This window comes from Callospermophilus lateralis, chromosome 14 (assembly GCF_048772815.1).
Source record: "Callospermophilus lateralis isolate mCalLat2 chromosome 14, mCalLat2.hap1, whole genome shotgun sequence".
In the NCBI taxonomy this organism is placed as follows: Eukaryota; Metazoa; Chordata; class Mammalia; order Rodentia; family Sciuridae; genus Callospermophilus; species Callospermophilus lateralis.
The window spans coordinates 29,808,825-29,828,490 of NC_135318.1; the positions used below are offsets into that span (position 1 = coordinate 29,808,825).

The window sequence follows — 19,666 nt, forward strand, 5'->3', positions numbered from 1 at the left end:
GCTTCAATTTTATTAACAATTTTATTTTTTTCTGGTTCTGGGGATTGAATGCAGTACCTTGTTAATGCTAGGCGGGCATTCTTCCATTGAAGTCAATTCCTCAGACCTTCAATTTCATATATTGGCACTACACTGATCCTTTTCTAAGCATCTTCTAATCATTGTATAAGTGGGATATTATCCTGTGGAGTTATAAAGATGCAGATCTCTCTGGTTTGTTTTCCCTCTCTCCTTATATATTTGGAGCTTTTTTTAAGTTAGGGCTTTCTTAGGTAGGCCTAGTAGTGCATGCCTGTAATCTCAATACTCAGGAGACCGAGGCAGGAAGATCACAAGTTCAATCTCAGTGACTTAGGGAAACCATGGCTCAAAATAAAAAGGGAGGGCTGGGGATGTACCTCAGTAAGGGCCCCTGGGTTCAGTTCCCAGTACCAAAAAATAAAAAAAAGAAAGAAAGAGAAAACTAACCAGAAACACAGGGAGCTTTCTTAAAGCCAGGAAAAATTCAGGCAGATATCAGAAAGCAGGTTGATGACTTGTTGGTAACTGTAGGGAAATAACTATTTACATATTTTGATGTCAGTTGGAACGATGATGTGAGTTTAGGGGATTAAGGAATTAGAACTGTTTAATTAGTTGAGTAACTTGAATCATTTCTTGGGTGGCTGGCCCATTTTAGATTCTAGACTATTTGATACTGAATCCTTAGTACTGTCTAATGTATATGCATGTCACTCATTTAATTTGTATAGTACATCATTCTGCCCTCAGGATTGGTATTATGTGGATAGAAAAGTTATGAAATAGTTAGAACAAATTAGTGTATAATTATGAGCTTAATTGACATAAATAAGTATAAGAGGAGTTTCAGTTGAATGAAATAATCTTGAATAAAAGCTGACTGTTAAAGCTGAAAAGAACTGTGAACAGCTCCAATCAGGAGTAGGAGTTTTGCTTTAAAAATACTATATTTATAAAGCCTTTTGTGTGTGTGGAGGGGGCTGTACTGGGAATTTTTTTTTTTTTTTTTTTTGAGACGGAGTCTCTTTAAATGCTGAGGCTGGCCTCAAACTTGAGATCCTCCTGTCTCAGCTTCTGGATCAGCTGGGATTATAGGCATACTTCTCTATTCGTTAGTGTGTTTATTTAGTTGTAATGTGAAATTATAAAGATTGTAGAAACTGCTCATGTCAGGTAAATTATCAAGTTCAATATAAAGTTTATACCTAAAAACTAGATGCATAGGAAATAAGAAATGGCAACATCAGAATAACAATATATTAAGACTTTTTATGTCAGGATAATAAAATTGCTGTGTTTTTACCTTTTTGTCTTTTTTCTATTATAGCAGGTTTGTTATAGCCAAAAGGATATTTAAAAATTTTTGTCTTTTTTTTCCTCCCTTCTCCTCTGTCAAAAAGGCAATGATGTTGTATAGTGATGACCTATGCTAGTTAAGACAAAATTTTGGGGACCTAGTTTGTTGCTTTCTGTATTTTTGTTTAAAAGTTAGTAACAGTTTTCAAGGTATGGATTTGAAAGCATTGACCTTTTATGCCCTTAACCTTTTTGTTTCATCAAAAAAATTATTGGCTTAATATAGACTTCATCATAATAAAACTGCTCTCTATAACTAAAAGAAGTAAACTAAGCACAAAAAGTGAAAAAGGTTACCCAAAAAAGTGGCATTATATGAAGATAGAAAAGGGGAAAATTTAAATAATACAGACATTTTAGCATGTGCTTAAATTTGCTGGTGCAAAATTTTAACAAATCTTAGAAAAGCAATATGAGATAAAGAATGAATGTGTTCAGGGCCGTTATTAACATTTTTTCTTGGTAATATAACTTATATATTAAACTGATCTTTTTTTTGGGGGAAAAGAACATACATTCTCCTTGAGACAATTTCTTTAGCATAGATCTAATTCCAGGGTTTTCTGTTTTTCTTGTGCAAGACTTTAGAATTTCACTGAGGAGTCTTTCTAAAAGTAATGTTTTCTCTCTTGGGATTTATATTTCACATTTATGGTTGATAAATCTTCCAAGTCCTTGGCGTTACTATTTCAGTATATACTTCTTTAATTTTGAATAATGTGGGTGGGTATAACTAACAAGCCTGCTAGACCAACAAATATTGATTAAATACCTGTTGTGTGCTGGGCTCTATTTTTAGCCTCTGAATATGTAAAGATGAATGAGGCAAGGTCTGTGTAAAATATGGTAATTGGGCTGGGGATGTGGATCAGTGGTTAAGCTCCCTAGGTCAATCCCTGATACCAAAAAAAAGTAATTATCTTTTAAGGGCCTACTGTGTAACAGGTACTCAGTTAAGCAGTTTTTGTGTAGTAACTCTACTCTTAACAACAGTTCTCCAAATTTTGTAAATGAGGAAACTGATTTATGAGAATAATTTCCTGGAATGTAGATGGTCTGTTTCTTACTAATATCTTATTATTTGTCAGTTTTTAAAATGAAGTCGTAGGTCCCAGATATGTGATTTAAAAGCAGTGAGGTCAATGACCTGATGTGATTTCTCTGGCCTCTGCTGTTTTAAAAAGCATGGTTGATTTTTAGTTATTTTTTTAAACATTTTTAAGGTTCTTGTTCCTGTGAATAGAGAACATGTTTGTGCTGTTGTGCTGTGATTTCTCATTTTTCTTTCTTCACTTTATTATTCATTTCATGTGTTAAAATATATTCCCCTCCAAAGAATGTATTATGAAAGTAAATACCGTATGCTCCTGCCCTTAGGCAGCCATGATTATTATATTCTAGTGAATATTTTTTCATGGATTTTTGATGTTTAAAAGTATTCTGGAGATTATTTATATGAACCTTTGTCAGTCTAAGGTTGCTTTTTTTGGCTCTGTTTTTAATAAGAAAAGTGTAGTCAATTCTTTGTTACCATTGTGCACACTTATTTGGAAAATCCAAGAGTGGTGGTAGTAAATTCTGCTATTTAAGTAGGGGTTCTGCCTGTCAACCTGATATTTTCTATCTTGATATTTGCTAGGGAGTAGTAGCCTGAAGAATAAACTGTATGGTGTCATTAGTAACTGGTAACAGGGAATTGTGCTTGAGTAAGGCAAGAGATGGATAAGCTTTCTATCCTGGAGAGACAAGCTTCAAATGTATTCCATCTCCCTAGCATACCACAATTTGGATGATTAAGGGTCGACTTATATTGGATATAGACAGTAAAGAATGCTAATCGGTATGATTTGCCACATTTTTTGTTAAAGTCTGTTCTTAACTGAGTAAGTAATATTAATTGAACTTGTTATATTTGGATTTTTTCCCTTCTTTTCCTTCTCACTTTTCTTTTCAGCTATGTGATGATGATGCCATTTAAACGTCAGGCTCTTGTGGAATTTGAAAACATAGATAGTGCCAAAGAATGTGTGACATTTGCCGCAGATGAACCTGTGTACATTGCTGGCCAACAGGCTTTTTTCAACTATTCTACAAGTAAAAGGATCACTCGGCCAGGAAATACTGATGATCCATCAGGAGGCAACAAAGTTCTCTTACTGTCAATTCAGAATCCTCTTTATCCAATTACAGTGGTATGTATGACAAATTGCCTCTACAGTGATTAACCTGTATTTTTCTTATCAGCCAGCTAGATATTTTAAAATAGTTTTTAAAATTATTAATATTAATTTTTTAACTATCAAGTTTAGTGAACAGAGAAAAAATAGCACTGAAGCCAAAAAGATCAGAAGCACAGTTGTCATAATTAAATAAAATTTTTTATTACTTATCATGTATCAGTTTTGTTTCCAGTAATACGGGATTATAAATAGACTTGCTGGAAATGGTCCAGGAAATCCCTTTTACTCATATGCTAGAATATGTATAAAAGCACCTACCAGGTAATGACAATAATACAGTAAGATGTACATAATTGTAAGTTATTTTGAGATAGCTTGTTAAAAACCTATCTTTGACTTACTTTGACTTACTCAAAACTCTCTGTGATCCTTTTATTATTATTACATTTTTTTTAATATGGTGCTGGTATAATTAAAAGGTATAATTATTAGTAGAATTTTTAAAAAGGATTCATGTCCTGAACCAGTTGAATGCATTACACTCATTATTACCCATGTACAGCACAATTTTTTGTAACTCTGTTTATATATGTTCACGCTGAATTATGCCATCATACATGTACTTTTTTTTGCATTACAATTCTTAATACACCACAATTTTTCATATCTCTGCTTGTATATGTTGTATATGTTGACACCAAATTCAAATCTTCATACATGCATTTTGTATAATGATGACCATCACATTCCCCCATCCTTGCTATTCCACTTCCCCCTCCCTTTCCCTCCCACCCCTCTTCCCTATATAGAAATAATCTTCCTCTCATGCTCTCCCTCCCTATCCCACTTTGAGTCTTCCCCCTTATATCAGAGAAAACATTTGGCATTTGCTTTGGGGATTGGCTAACTTTACTTAGCATAATCTTCTCTGACACCGTCCATTTACCTGCAAATGCCTGATTTTGTTCTTTTTTAGTGCTGAGTAATATTCCATTGTGTATAAATGCCACATTTTTTTTATCCATTCACCCACTGAAGGACATCTAGGTTGGCCCCACAGTTTAGCTATTTTGAGTTGTGCCGCTATAAACATTGATGTGGCTGTGTCCCTGTAGTATGCTGTTTTTAGGTCCTTTGAGTATAGTCCAAGAAGAGGAATAGCTGGGTCAAATGGTGGCTGAACCAGTTGAATTCTTAATAATCATGTTTGTTTCATAGTAAACTAGTGAAAGTGACCCTTGATTTTTATAATAACTAGAATATCACAGTGAGGGAACATTTAATTGGTGTGATTTCTAGCATGGGCATATGATGTGGGGACATGAACTTAAAGCTAAGCATAAGATAACTCTTTACACTTAATTAGACATTGTGTATTTGTGTATTTAAAAAATATTAATATAATAATAGTATACATACGTTTATAGCATTTGGTGTTTAAGGAAAAAGAATAAAACTAATTTGGTATTAGGTACTTTGATTTTTTTTTTTTTTTTTTAAATCCCTAGTGCCTAACAGTACAGCCATGTAATTACAACTGCTCAGAAATTTCTTGAAAATTGAATAATTATTCCTCAGTATGTGTATTGAGATTTCTCTTAGATGACTTGGGCATCTTGTTTGGTAACATACAACACTATATGAATGATTTTCCTTTTGTCTTTAGAGCTATTGTCCCTTAAAACGAATATCAGAGTTCTAATCCTCCCTTGATAAGTATTTTTTATTATAATTCAACTGATGATAATATTAAATACTTCAGAGTTGCATTTGGAAAAATAACAATTAGTTACAGTTTTGGTTTATTAGTTATGTTTTGGCCAGAGGTTATTTTAGTCAACTTTTAAAATGAATTCTCATTATTTATTTTTTATGAGATAAAATAAGCATACTGCTTCTCAAATGTTTCATTGGAACTCCTCTAATGTTGGTGTATTGTGTAGGTGAGGAAATGACTTGAAATTTATTTAAAAATTTTAAACTAATTTTGAAAAATTAGTTTAGGAGCTGAGGATAAAATGTGAAGAAATCTTTTTTTTTTTCCCCATAGGATGTTTTGTATACAGTATGCAACCCTGTTGGGAAAGTACAACGCATTGTTATATTCAAGAGAAATGGAATACAAGCAATGGTTGAATATCCTTTATTTGTTAATTTGATATTAATATATATGATTACTGTGTAATTCATATAGATCTTACTGTTTTCTACTTAAGTGTTTCTAGACAAAAGGTGTTTACTTTTTCTTCCTAAAAAGTCTACTTGGCTTAGATTTTAAAAATGAAACTGCATGCCCATAGAGAATTTTACCATTTTGATAAGAATAACTTGGTGCCATAAAACATTACATACTTCATCTCACATTGTGCAGTATCACTGTTATATATGTACACTTCAGCCTTTTTTTTTTTTTTAATATATTTTTATTTTTTGCAGTTGGTACACTTCAACCTTTTGAAGTTTATCCCTAATGAACTTCACTGACTCTCCCCTTAAAATAGTTTGGAAGTAGCGAAACTTTAGAGTCACTAGAGTCTTTTTTACCTTTCTTTTGAACCTTTTAAGTAGTCATGGTTTTGTGGAAAATCTACTTTGTTGAATTTTTTATACTTCGAATGAAAAAAGCAAGTTGCAAAATGGTATATATAATACAAGCTCATTAAAAAAAAAAAAAAAACTCCACCTATCTGTGTATGGGCATGCATAGAAATGGTAGGGCTATACAGTGAAATCTTTAGCAGTATATGCTTCTGGCAAAATGTTTTTGCTTTTGGTCTTTTTCATATACTTTATTGATTTGATTTTTTTAAATTGTGAACTTCAATAATTTTTAGAAACCAATAAAACTAGTCAAGTGATTATAAAACTTTGCCTTCTCAAAAATATATAAAATTGTGCTGGGTGCGATGGTGCATGCCTGTAATCCCAGTGGCTCGGGAGGCTGAGGCAGGAGGATCAAGAGTTCAAGCCAGCCTCAGCAAAAGTGAGGCGCTAAGCAACTCAGTGAAACCCTGTCTCTAAGTAAAATACAAAATAGACTGGGGATGTGGCTCAGTGGTCAAGTGCTGAGTTAAATCTCCAGTTCCAAAATATGTGTGTGTGTGTGTGTATGTGTATGTATGTATACATACACACATATATACATATATTTTTGTTATTCATTTTTGTATTACTTTGGTTCTTTGTAATGTTTTTCTGCTCATTCCCCAATTTACAAAGTCTACTTAGCAGGATTACTATGGATAGTTTGTTTTGTTTGGTACTCTTGATATTAAAAATAAATTCTATCAAAATTTGTCTAGAAATTTTATTTGACAAAATATTTCTAGAATTAAAGAGTTATTTCTGATTATTTTTATTACCTTTTCTTTGATAGTGAAGAATGATTAAATATCAGATACTTTGAACCAAATTTCCTTAATAGAGCTTATGTTTGAATCAGTCCTTTGTGCACAGAAAGCTAAGGCAGCACTCAATGGAGCAGATATATATGCTGGATGTTGCACACTAAAAATTGAATATGCAAGGGTAAATATTTTTCCAATACTTTACCAAAGAAATATTTATGCTTTGGGAAATACAGTTTGAACTTACTTTATTTTCAATCTTGACAGCCAACTCGTCTAAATGTTATTAGGAATGACAATGACAGTTGGGACTACACTAAACCATATTTGGGAAGACGAGGTAGGTATTCTATGCATTTTAGAATATACTTACATCTGCTGACAAATTTTACATGCAGTTAGATTCCTGTTCCTGAGATGAGCTAGTTAATTCAAATGAAAATTTGGTTGGTGAATGCTTTTGTTGCAAAAGACCATGTAATGCTGGAAAATAACCTTGAACATTAGTGCCCCCTACTGGTATGTACTGAGCTATTTATATTTAGTTCAACAAGAAGCCCACACATACAGGCACGCCCGCAGTTCAAGGACTTGCATTTCTCCAAGCAGCTCTCTCTCTTTGGAGGAGAGGAAACTGATTCAGAATATTCCTTACAAACTGCAAACTTGCACACTGCTTCTCTATGGAAAGGACTTTTCCCCCAAGCTGGACGAGGCATTAAGAAGGATAGAGGACTCCAACAGGCTGACTCTACACTTCATCATGCACAACATCGGCATCAGCAAAAAGCCCTCTGAAAAAAACTCAGACTTGCAATTCACCTTGACTGCATACTGCATGCACCATCACCCCAAGTTTTTAAAGAAGGACACTTAACAGTACTTCAGACTTGCATGGGATGAACACCATGATAGACTGTGCCCATTTATTCAAGTTGTATGTATATATTGGTCTGATTTCCCTTAAGGTTTCAGTTGTAGAATTTTAGACTTTTCACCAACGGAAACTAGACTTTTATCTACAATGTTGTAAATCTTGATGCCCATTACTGTAACTGTTTGCAGCTTAGATTCAAGTTGTTAATTGGCAAATAAGCAGGGCCAATTTATCAACAGATCTTGGAAATTGATGATGCTCAACCAATCCACACAGATACCAAAGATACGTGGATTAGAAAGGTGCACACTTGGCCGGGGGTAGAGCTCAATGGTAGAGCACATGCTTAGCATGTGCGAGGCCCTGTGTTTGATCCCAGCACCCAAAAAATACCAAAAAGAAAGAGAGGTGCATACGTGCTGCACTTAAGTATACTTTTTCCCCCCCTCAATTGTGGTCATTGAACAGAATTCTAACATAATGAAGAGGTGCATTATATGTAAAAGATGTTTTTCTGTGTGGTTTGATTTTTGTAAAGTGACTGTTCATAAGTTGTCAGTTTTGTAACAATTTAAGGTTATCACTTATGTTAATTTGTGTAACTAGAAATTTTGACATTTCAAATATAGGTGAAAGTAACATGTCTGTTCAAGGTAGAATATATTTAAACTTGATAAATCTGAAAAAATGAGAGCATTTCATTTGAGATGCATATTCATCTATAGCCTATAAATGCTAAATTTCATGAGCATAAATTTCATAAAATTGTTCAACTAACTGTGTGGCAATTCTGGAATATACAAATTAAAATGTGGATCTTGTAAAAACAAGGGGGCTGCAGTATTGGCTACATCTCAACTACAATATCAGTGTTTAAACCATATGTTGGAAAAACTCAAGATGAGTATGTATAAAAGTCAACTAGAAAAAAAAAATGATGGCATCCAAAATATCTTGGGCAGTGGGTACGCTTTAGTGCAAGTACTGTTTAGCAAAAAAAAGACAATGTGATGATCCTTTGCATGTTCAAATATTTAGGTCTTTGGGATGATTGGCTTCTTTAACTTATAATTTCTGGAAAATCATCTTGCCTTCTGCATGGGGTTGTAAATAGGTTTGTTTTTTAATGAAGCTTTGGCTAGACCCCCAGATTTTCACTACTTAATGGAAATCTGCTTGGCCTAGGCTTAGTTCAGTTCAATCCAATATTAGAAAACAAAGCCTTAGTACTCAAACAACAAGGCAAGTGGTTGATGAGAAATCTCTCACTTCTGTCAGCTTATAGTCAGTTACTGAACACTGAGTTTTCATTTTTGTATACTTATTTGAAGTGTAGTGCTTTTTTGGCTGCATTTTTCTTATTGTCTCAAAACATTTTTAGATTTTAACAACATTTATATGTATTCTTTAAAAGGTCTAGAGTTTACATAAAACCAGCATAGTTTTTCACACATTTTTAGTCAGATAATCTGTTTAGAAATGTGTAAGGCAGATAATACAAATAGTGAAATACAATTAATTAAAGGATGAAAACAATTTTCTTGATGCTTTCAAGGGAAAAGCTCTTGTCTTCTAATTTCTTACAGACAGGTGATTTTCTGGCAAGCCTATGGCAGTTTTCATATTTTTTTTTTTCTGTAGTGATCTTAGCTTGCACTCAAATGGGTAGATCATTGAACCTGTTTATCTGTTCTGTCCAAATAAAGACCTTTATTATATATCTTTTTCTATAAAAAAAGAACTCTTTACATTTTTTTTCATTTAAAAATATCCTATTCAGCCTTAATTATTATAGACTGATATATTCAGTGTTGGATTCTTCTGCTTCTGTTTTATGTCACTTTGTTTTAGGTAGAATATACTTCAAGTAATGAATTATTAAAAAGAATGTATGACTGAAAGATACCTTAGAAATCATCTACTCTTAATTCCTTCATTTTATGAAGATTGTTTCTGTGACAACACATCAAATTAGTGATTAAGTTGGAATCTTCTGGTTCCCAACCTAGTTTTCTTTCCTTTATAGCACTGTTAACTATATCAATAAAATTGAGCCATAAAGACATTATGGTGGTTTTGGTTTTAATATTCCTAGAGTATATAAGGAATTGTATTTAGTGTTTGATGGCTATGCTTAAGTAAAAGAACAGTATCAGAAGGAATTGGCAGACTGAATTGATTCAAGATGATTCAGACTTAAATGATGAGAGATGGTGGATGCCATTTGATTTAAAAAAAAAAAAAAAAGAACTGAATATTTAGACCGGAGAAACAATGACTTTGGGAAAATGAGGGAAGGGTCACAATAGCTTTTCAAGTATTTAGAAGAGTTTTCAAGGACTATGAGGTTACAAACATTAGAATGTGGGTAAAGTGTCAATTTCTACTCAATATAAAAATTTATTTTCCTACAATATCGGGTATTTGAAAAAATAAGGGAAGGTAGTAAGTTGTCTTGTTTACTGATACTGGGTAAACAGAGGCTAAATGGTCCCAAATAATAGGAATGTTTTTATATTGAACTGGATGATCTCCTTAGTCCCTTTCAGTGTTGTGATAACTTAGAATAGGTAATTAAAACTATACTTCACTAGACTGAAGTGAATATTAAAGTATTTCTCATCTCCCATAAACCTGATTTGTTTAGGTGACTAAGGATATATGAAAAGCCTCCCTCTGAATTTTCAAAGATTAGAATGATCAGCAGACTTTTCTAACAAGTATTGTACAATGATTTTTTTTTTAATTTCTCTATTTAAGATAGGAAGTGCTGTTTTAGAAACCTCAACAACTAATTTTTTTATTGATGCCTCGAGATTTGGGGAAATTGGCATGCCTTTCCTGAAAATGTAGCTAGAATAAAAATTATCCTTTAGAGTATTGTAGTATTCTCATCCAATAATGTAGCCCCCTTGGTTAGTTTTATCTTGGCATACTTAAAAGTTTGGGGGTTGCTCATAGTTCTGCCTGGTGTTAAGGTCTATAGACAATGACCTATCTATGAGATAATATGAGTCAGTGACGTGAAAATTTTCAGCTCTCAAGTCAGTAGGTGTTTGTAAATATGTGTATATACATATAAAATACTCTGTGTTTACTGATTGTGAAACCATGTAATACAGGTTGTTGTTGGCTTATGCTGAAACTTCTTGAAAGAAGCCCACTTTGAAAATGTGTTGCTGTTGAAGCTAATAGTATGATTCAGGTACTGTCTTTCAAAAGTACTGCACTTAAAGCTTGTTTTAAAGACATGTATTGGTAAAACCTTCTGTACAGTGTCAACCTCTAGCATTGTGTACATTCATTTTCTGCAAAGTATCTATTCTTCCCTTAAATTTGAAGTGTGATTGTATTTGGCATTTGCCAAAAAGATATTTTCAAGTTAAGTGGAATTTGTTAGATAGAATTATTTTCTTAAACTTTTGGTGTTTGTATTTAAATTGGATATGAATGGATGTTTAAAGTTAACCAGGAGTCACATTTTCTTTTATGAAGTATAATGGATGTTTTGAGTGGGTGTTTCCCATGTGAGAACTCTGTGAAGTACTTGGATCAAAATTGTTAAAACCATGTTTCTACTTTTGTGTCAGATAGAGGAAAGGGTCGCCAGAGACAAGCCATTTTGGGAGAACACCCTTCTTCGTTTAGACATGATGGCTATGGTAAGTTTGTCAAGGCAGAAGGAGGGTAGTACAGATGAACTATTAGAATTTTTGCATTTCTGATGAAGAATGGCACATTTCTTGTCTCTGAATTTTTCCTGCTCATCTGATTTGATTTATATGGGATCAGTTCCTTAAAATGTACTCCCAAGAAGTTGTCCCAAATCCCTTGTTTTCTTAGGATATTAATATACCAAATAGTCATTGAGATAAATTGAGAGCTATTGGTTGGGGATTGAAAACTGTTTGCCATTATATTTTGTTTGGTTTGATTTTGATTTGTAATGGGCTTTGATCTGAAAGAGGACCAAAAAGGAATATTGATCAGTAGGTTTATTTTCTTAGATAGTTATGAGCAAAGAGGAATTTTGAGTAATAGAGGCGAAAGAATGGGGTATTTGTCAAAGACAAAGCTTGCTTCTGTTTAGATTCTTAGTTCTGTTGTTGGTATTTGGGTTTGCTTAAGTTTTAATTCCCCTTTTAAAACTTCTCAGCTCTTGTTTGCTGTGTTGATAATTAAGATTATGAAACCTAGAATAATAATCTTTTTTTTTTTTAAATTAGGCTTCAAACTGTTGTTCTTCCATGTAGATGTTGCAGATTGCTATTGATAAGACTTAACTTGATATAAATTGTTTTCATGTATTTTTTTAGTTTTTAGTGGTAGTTATTTTGCCCCTGCCTATTCTGTGCATTACAGCTGAAATACAAGACAAAGTGAGAGGAAATATAAATTGCTGAATAGTACTCTTGGGATTTTTCATTGAGAAACTCCTGATGTCTGTTGTACTGAATGTTTTCAAATTGCTTATGTATTTGATTTAATGACAATTCTTAGGTGTGAAGGTGTGAGCTTTATTATTCCTTATCATGTGTGATATATTTATGTTCAAGGTTCCCTAGTAGTCTATATGGCACAGAAAGTTGAAATGATCTGCTATATGTCAAAATAGTATGTCACAGAATGGAAGTCTTAGTACAAGTTTTAGTGAGTGTGTTCCTTAATCATTTTTATTAGTTGTTGTCTAACAGAATTAATATTAAATATGGTTGTCTGAGTGGTTCTGGTCCTGCAGTAAAGAAAAACTTGGCTGAGAGCCTGTTGTTCTTTGCGTAATGGAAGGTTACAAAAATTGCTAATTACTAGTTTGTAGAATAGTTGTAAAGTTAAATATGTCAATGGCAGTCAGCTGAAAGCTAAAAATTGGCTGAATGTTTTGCCAAAGGGGACTAGAAAAACTGAAAGAATAAATGAAGGAAAAGGAACTTTACTGTGGAGTGTTAAAACTGATTATTTTCATAGTATAGGTTTTCAAGTTTGTTTCTTTACAAAATGTTTTACTGAAAAATTATATAAACAACATATTACATGCCCTACAAGAGCCTTTTATTTTAAAAAACAGCCTACTGTGAAATTCTTTGATAATTTCATGTCCTGATTTATTGTATGTGGGAGTAAATTTTAAAATGTAGGCTTATATAAAGAGAAGGGCAAAATTTTTTGGAATGACAAGTTGTTAAATAGAGATCATTGAGGTTCTGGAGAGTCCTGAGGGGGAATGGTTGTGTCAGGGCATCCATTCTGAGCTGTGTCTATTAAGGCATTGAACTCTGAAGTTAATTTGTTCTAATCTCCTAGGAGTATAAAAGAGGAAACAGAGTCTGAATAAAAAGTGGTAGAGAAGAAGTAAGATGAGGAAGTAGGAAGAAATGGATGAGTGGTACCGATAAAAATTTTTACAAATTTTGTGGATCTTAACTGCATCCCTTTAGCCAAGAGAAGAGCAGAAGAGCTTTGTTTGCATTTTGGGGTCACATCATGAGTGGCTTTTCCTGTAATAGTCAAAAAGAAGGAGAAAGTAGAAAAAATTGAGTCAAGACTCATAGGTTTCATTAGATTAAGCATATTCATTGGTTTATTATAGCAATATAAAATCTATGTTGTCACAATTCTTTAAATCTTTTCAATTTGGGAAGTCTAGCCCTATGAGATGAATAGATTAGAAGTTTATACTTAAACATTAGAAAAAGTGAATATCGATATATTTACTATGAGCCCAAGAAAAGTTTGTATATTAATTGCTAGCATCTTTTGATGTGGTTCCTGGACTGAAGATTTTTTTAAAGTTTTGAAAAATGAGAAATGCCTTCAAAATGTTAGTAATGCTGTTTATATAGCATTTCCTCACGTAAGTGGATTTTTTAAATACCTGATATATATTTAGTATAGCAAGCTTTTTAAAGACTTCTAAGTTTGTTTAAACGATATAAGTAACAATTTAAACAGTGTAGATAACAAACATAATTTTAATTCTGATGGCTCAAGGTCATAATTACAATCATGATTTATTCTCTTGTACTCACTTTGGTTGTTACCTAGAACAGTAGATCTCAAAGTATTTAGATTTTAGCCAACTTAAGCAGAGTAAAGTTTTCAATTGAAGGTCTTTTCTACTTCATGAAAAAGAAAATTTATTGATTATAGTGAGGAGTAAAACAAATGGCAGTGAAGGGGAGGCAATATAATAGGAATATATACTTTTGCAAAAGGAAGAAGAATGATTGATATTTGAACCATGGTATAACCATCTTGAGTTAGAAGCCAAAATATGTATAATAGCTAGTAGTTTATATACCACAAGCTATATTAAATTGTTTTGATAAGCTATCACTTGTAAGAACAGTTTTAAAAAGTGAACAATTTAAGGTAACACTGATGATGATGCATTGATAAGTATTCTCCAAAGTTGCAGAAATTCACATTGTATTTGTATATGTATGCTCAGTAGTGTTGCTGTGTTGCTATAAATAGCAGTTGTATTTAGGATAACTGAAAATTGAACTTCACCATAATCTCTAATAGCATTTTATGAATATCAAATTTTGTAGATCTTAGTACTCAATTAGTAGACAATAAATAGTTCTAAGTAAGAATGAAAGTCAGTGGCATTACATTCTTTTCTTGAGAAACAAGGGAAGGACTTGAGTTTTTGTATTAGTTTTTTTTTTTTTTTTTTTTTTTTTTTAATACATCAGGAGGATCTTTTCGTATATCCAGACTGTGCTTCTATAATCACTTCTCGGGAGTACCTAAGATATGTAGGCTTATGTTTCTAAGCTACATGTCTTTATCTTACTTGGTACTTATGAGTTATTCTGCCTCTTGTTACTGTAAGTGTGCTCTATGCCAATTTTTAGTATCACTGTTTCGCCACACACACTCATTCTATTTTACACTCTAGTTTTTTGTTTTTGTTGTTGTTACTTCAAGTAACAAGAAAATTTAAAAAAAAAAAAATTGTAGATGGCAAAGTAAGATATAATTGTTTTAAACCAAAGTTAGCAAGTTCAGTCTTATTGAGGGATTCTTAGTTTGGGATGTAGGTTTGTATGTTTCTGTTTCTGTGACATCAGTTTTAGATATTCAGACATTAATTCCTGCTGGGTTCTTGATGATGTTTTTTAAAAAATGGAGGTTGTAGAATGATAAGACACCGATATTAGATGCCAAACAGGTTTTAGTTTCCTAAAACAAAATTAGAATAAAATACTAACCTGAAAGTACATTATTGTGCATTGTATTCAAGGAGACAACTTTTTATGGAACTAAAGATGCTCTTTTTGTTATATCTGTATAGAGATTATTTTCTAGGTTTTACTATATACTTTTTTTATAGTACATTGGCAATTTTTAAAATTTGAGGCATAATTTACTTACAGTGGCCCAGAGTTTTACATTGGCTCCCCCCAACCCCAGAGCCTAATCCTATATAATTATTTGTTAGGGTATAAATTTATATTTTTAAAAATGGTAGCCTGTGTATATAGGTACAGATCAGTATATATTGGATCCAATACAAATGAAGATTTTATTAATTTCCCACAGTTTATTTATTCCTACTCATACACTTTATGGTTTTGGATGTATGTAAAACTAGGTAATATTTAGAGTTTATTTTGGGGAGATGGGGAATATAGCTCAGTGGTAGAGCACTTGCCTAGCATGTCTGAGGCCCTGGGTTCAATCTATAGCACTAAAACGGGAAAAAAAACATCCTTTTGTTTTATCTGACGTTCATCTATTGAAGTATTTACAAATGGAACTATGTGTATGTGTTTTATTTGTTTTTGTTTTGGTCATTTTTTTAGGATCCCATGGTCCACTGTTGCCTTTACCAAGTCGTTACAGAATGGGCTCTCGAGATACACCTGAGCTTGTTGCATATCCATTACCACAGGCTTCTTCTTCTTATATGCATGGAGGAAATCCCTCTGGTTCAGTTGTAATGGTTAGTGGATTACATCAACTAAAAATGAATTGTTCAAGAGTCTTCAACCTATTCTGCTTATATGGAAATATTGAAAAGGTGAGTTTCATTTTATGTTAGTTTCTTTGCTAGAGTATTTAGTAGTCATTCTGAAGAGGCATTCAATATGTCTTTTCCTTATATCAGAAGCATCCAAGTCTTTTTCAGGAGTGACTCACACAAGCTAAAAGCCCATTATGTATGAATTTCAGAAATTATTTTTTGTTGCTAAATGATAAGTATAAGTTGTTGGTACTAAAAAAATTTTTTTAAATAACTAATATAGAAGTTCAAAGCAGTAATTTAATCAGCTACTAGAATATTCTGGCCATAAACCCTTTATGGATAGTTCTCAACTAATAGTGCTTGACTTAGGACTTTTCAACTTTACGATGGTGTGAAAGTGATATGCATTCAATAGAAATAGTACATCAAATTTTGATTTCTGATCTCTTCCCATGATAGTGATATGTAGTATAATATTGTTTTTATAATGCTGTGAAGTGGTAGCAAGCTACAGCTCCAAGTCAATTACATGATGAGGGTAGACAACTGATTTTCTCTAGTCTGCTGTGTTGATAAGACTTCTAAGCTTGCTTAAACGATATAAGTAACAATTTAAATGATATAAGTAACAATTTTAACAATGGGTCTGTTATTAGTCAAGTTATATCTGTATATTTGATCTCGTCAAAGAAATTTTAGCACTTACCATGTTGAACTATAGAATTTAAAAGGGCAGTTAACTTTCACAGAGCTAGGTATATATAAACATGTCTAAAGAGCTTGTGCAGAAGTCTTGCATTTTGGGAGAATTCTAAGGTTTATGTACTTCCTAAACAATGGTATGAGTATCTTCCAGGGAACATTGTGCTCCATCAGTATTGGAAACTGACCTACTCTGATAGAATGTTTTAATACTGTAGTAATGCTGTTTTCTGTCTGTTCTTTTTTTAAATGTTCTTTTCACAATGAAAAGAGAATACAAGCGTGTGAGTCACAAGTGTGTGGGAGGAGAGCATGACTTGAAAAGTTGGTACTCTTAGTTTTTATTTTTAGTTCACTAATTCTCAAGTCTCCTTGATCTGGAAGGAACTCTTCTGAATTCTGAAACAACAGATTCCTTCATTATTTAATTATATTAAAAAATAGAAGAGAAAGAAAATTCCACATTTGGTCTGAGGGACAGCACTTTGGATATTTCTGCTTATATAACTGCTTATATAATGGGGTAGATTTAATAACATTGGGAAGAATAGATTAGATTTTTTTTTTCACAGACATTTTTCTTAGACCAGGTTGTTTTAAAGTTTAGGAACTGCATGTTTCCATGGGCTTAATGTGTATTTTATATTTTATTACAGTACTATTTTTCTGTTTGTGCTTTTCAGCTATGTAGACAACCATACTCAGGCAGTTTAATCTACATCTTTAATTGATCTTTGTCTTTATGTTGGGAAGTAATTTTGTGATTGAGAAACCCAAATTGCTTTTTTGAATAAAATTTAAGTTTTTCTCAAGTTATTGGACAATTCTAATATCTTTTACTCCACATCTCCTCAAACATTTTTAAAATTAAAATGATACATTATTACACATTATACTCAAGGTATCATAATCCTTTAAAGACCTAGATATAGTTAATTTTTCCTGACTCTTTTGGGGAGATTTACCAGTGTAAGAAGTATATACACTTAGTCACTATTAGATTTTTTTATATATAATTGGATTAAATCAAGGGAGGATTTTGTCCACAAGAAGAATGATTTCAAATAAGCTGAAAAATATTGCTACTAAATTTTTTCTAAGTACAGATGTAGTGTAAAGACACTGTGTCACATTAACATTAATAAACTAATGGAAATAAATCTGATAATTGAATATGTCTTATAAATAGGTTCTCGGTATTCCCTTGAGGTAGACATGTAAGAAAGAAGTATTTTCAAGGTATCATGTATGTTAGTGGTACTTAATTATTTAGGGACTTCTTAGGGACTAGGCATTATGCTGAAATATTTATCACATTTTCTTTCACCCAGTTTTTACAACATTAAATACTAAAATTGGAATACCGAGACATACGTATGATCTCTGCCCAAGATGTTATGAAAACTCAAGTATACTGTTTGTTTTTTAAACTGCTCTTAAGTTGCAAATCCTATTGACCATGCTATCTCAGGCCGTTTTATATTTTATAGCATCTTGTTTATTACCTTAACAGAACTCCGTATAGTTCGTAGTTATTATTTGCTTTGAAATTTCTGATCTACCTACTAGACTGTTAGGTTCAAGAAGATTGTGTTCACCATTAAATTGCCAGTACCTAGCACTGTACTTATAAGAACACGTTGATATTTGTTGAATGAATAAATATTGATGAGTGTAGAATGAGTCCTAGATATTACCATTATGTTAATTTTATAGGACAGTTTGTGGTTCAGACAAGTTAAGTGAATTGTTCCCAAATCACAGAATTAATAAATAAGTCTGTGCTCTTCACTGTGCTATACAGTAGAATTACAGTTTTCAACTTTATTGGGTTTTGATAAAAGTTAAGGGTGTCTCATGGCTGAATGGTTAACCAATTAAATCATACTATCTTTTTAAAATTCTCTTATGTAAAAGGGAATTAAATGGTCACTTTTTGGATTTTTGTATTTACAGGTAAAATTTATGAAGACTATTCCTGGCACAGCACTGGTAGAAATGGGTGATGAGTATGCTGTAGAAAGAGCTGTCACACACCTTAATAATGTCAAATTATTTGGGAAAAGACTTAATGTTTGGTAATTATTTATCTTAAGTGATAAATTTTTTTTAAATTCTTGTCTTTTATTAGAGACATTTATTTCAACTTTAGAATATTTTAGAGAGCACATATGAAACTAGCAGCAGTGGTAACATTATCCTTTTAGACAAGTTTAGGGTTATATAATTCATATTCTGTTTACAATCCTAATTTTTAGTTTTGTGATCATGAAAGAACATGTTAAAATAGGCAAGTTTTTTTGTTAGTTACCTAATATGAAAGTATATCAATAGATTTTCTTTCCAAATTGGTGCCTAAACTATAAGAGAGATTTTAATACAATTTTGTATCCACTAATTTGGCCAATCACAGATTGAAAATATCTGGGAAAAAAATTATGTCTACACTGAATGTATATAGATTGTTTTCTCTAAATATAGTCTAACAACTATTTATGCTGTATTAGTAATCTAGAGATGATTTAAAGTACATGGGAGAATGTTCATAGGTTATATGCAAACACTACACTATCTTTTATAGGGGACTTGAGCATGCTCAGGTTTTGTTATCCTTGAGGGGTTCTGGAACCAATTTTCTGGCTACCAAGCAAAGACTGTACTATATTTAAATAGCTGTACATACAAGCATTTTGATACTACCTGTTGCTTTTTATCTAACGAGGTATATTATGTATCTTTTTCCTTTCCAATCTTCAGTGTATCTAAACAACATTCAGTTGTTCCAAGTCAGATATTTGAGCTGGAGGATGGTACAAGTAGCTACAAAGATTTTGCAATGAGCAAAAATAACCGCTTTACAAGTGCTGGCCAAGCTTCTAAGAATATTATCCAACCACCCTCATGTGTGCTGCATTATTATAATGTTCCATTGTGTGTCACAGAAGAGACCTTCACAAAGGTAGGCACTGAAATGCAAATGTGTGTAGAATGTTGCCATTTCCTGGCATTAAATTTATATCATATTTTAGCCTCACTTTAAAGTCTCTTTTCTTTTTTGGGGAGGTATTTGACATATAGTTTATTCTTTGGCCTTTATACTCTTCTGGGATCCATTAGGAATTTGTGATTAAGTCTTTTATTAATTTGTGATTCAGTCTTTTTGCAAGTTAGAATTAAAAGGGGATACTCTTACTCCTGCATTCAGAAA

General features: G+C 32.4%; 1 protein-coding gene across 1 annotated transcript in view; it reads left to right on the forward strand.

Annotated features, from left to right (window-relative positions):
• Positions 1-19,666, forward strand: part of Hnrnpll (heterogeneous nuclear ribonucleoprotein L like) — a 35,614-nt gene that overhangs the window by 10,814 nt on the left and 5,134 nt on the right. Inside the window, exons 3-10 of the mRNA XM_076833126.1 lie at positions 3,332-3,569; positions 5,608-5,688; positions 6,984-7,085; positions 7,172-7,244; positions 11,372-11,443; positions 15,593-15,810; positions 18,415-18,536; positions 19,216-19,417. Coding sequence (XP_076689241.1) covers positions 3,332-3,569; positions 5,608-5,688; positions 6,984-7,085; positions 7,172-7,244; positions 11,372-11,443; positions 15,593-15,810; positions 18,415-18,536; positions 19,216-19,417 — 1,108 coding nt within the window. The remainder of the gene's footprint in view (positions 1-3,331; positions 3,570-5,607; positions 5,689-6,983; positions 7,086-7,171; positions 7,245-11,371; positions 11,444-15,592; positions 15,811-18,414; positions 18,537-19,215; positions 19,418-19,666) is intronic.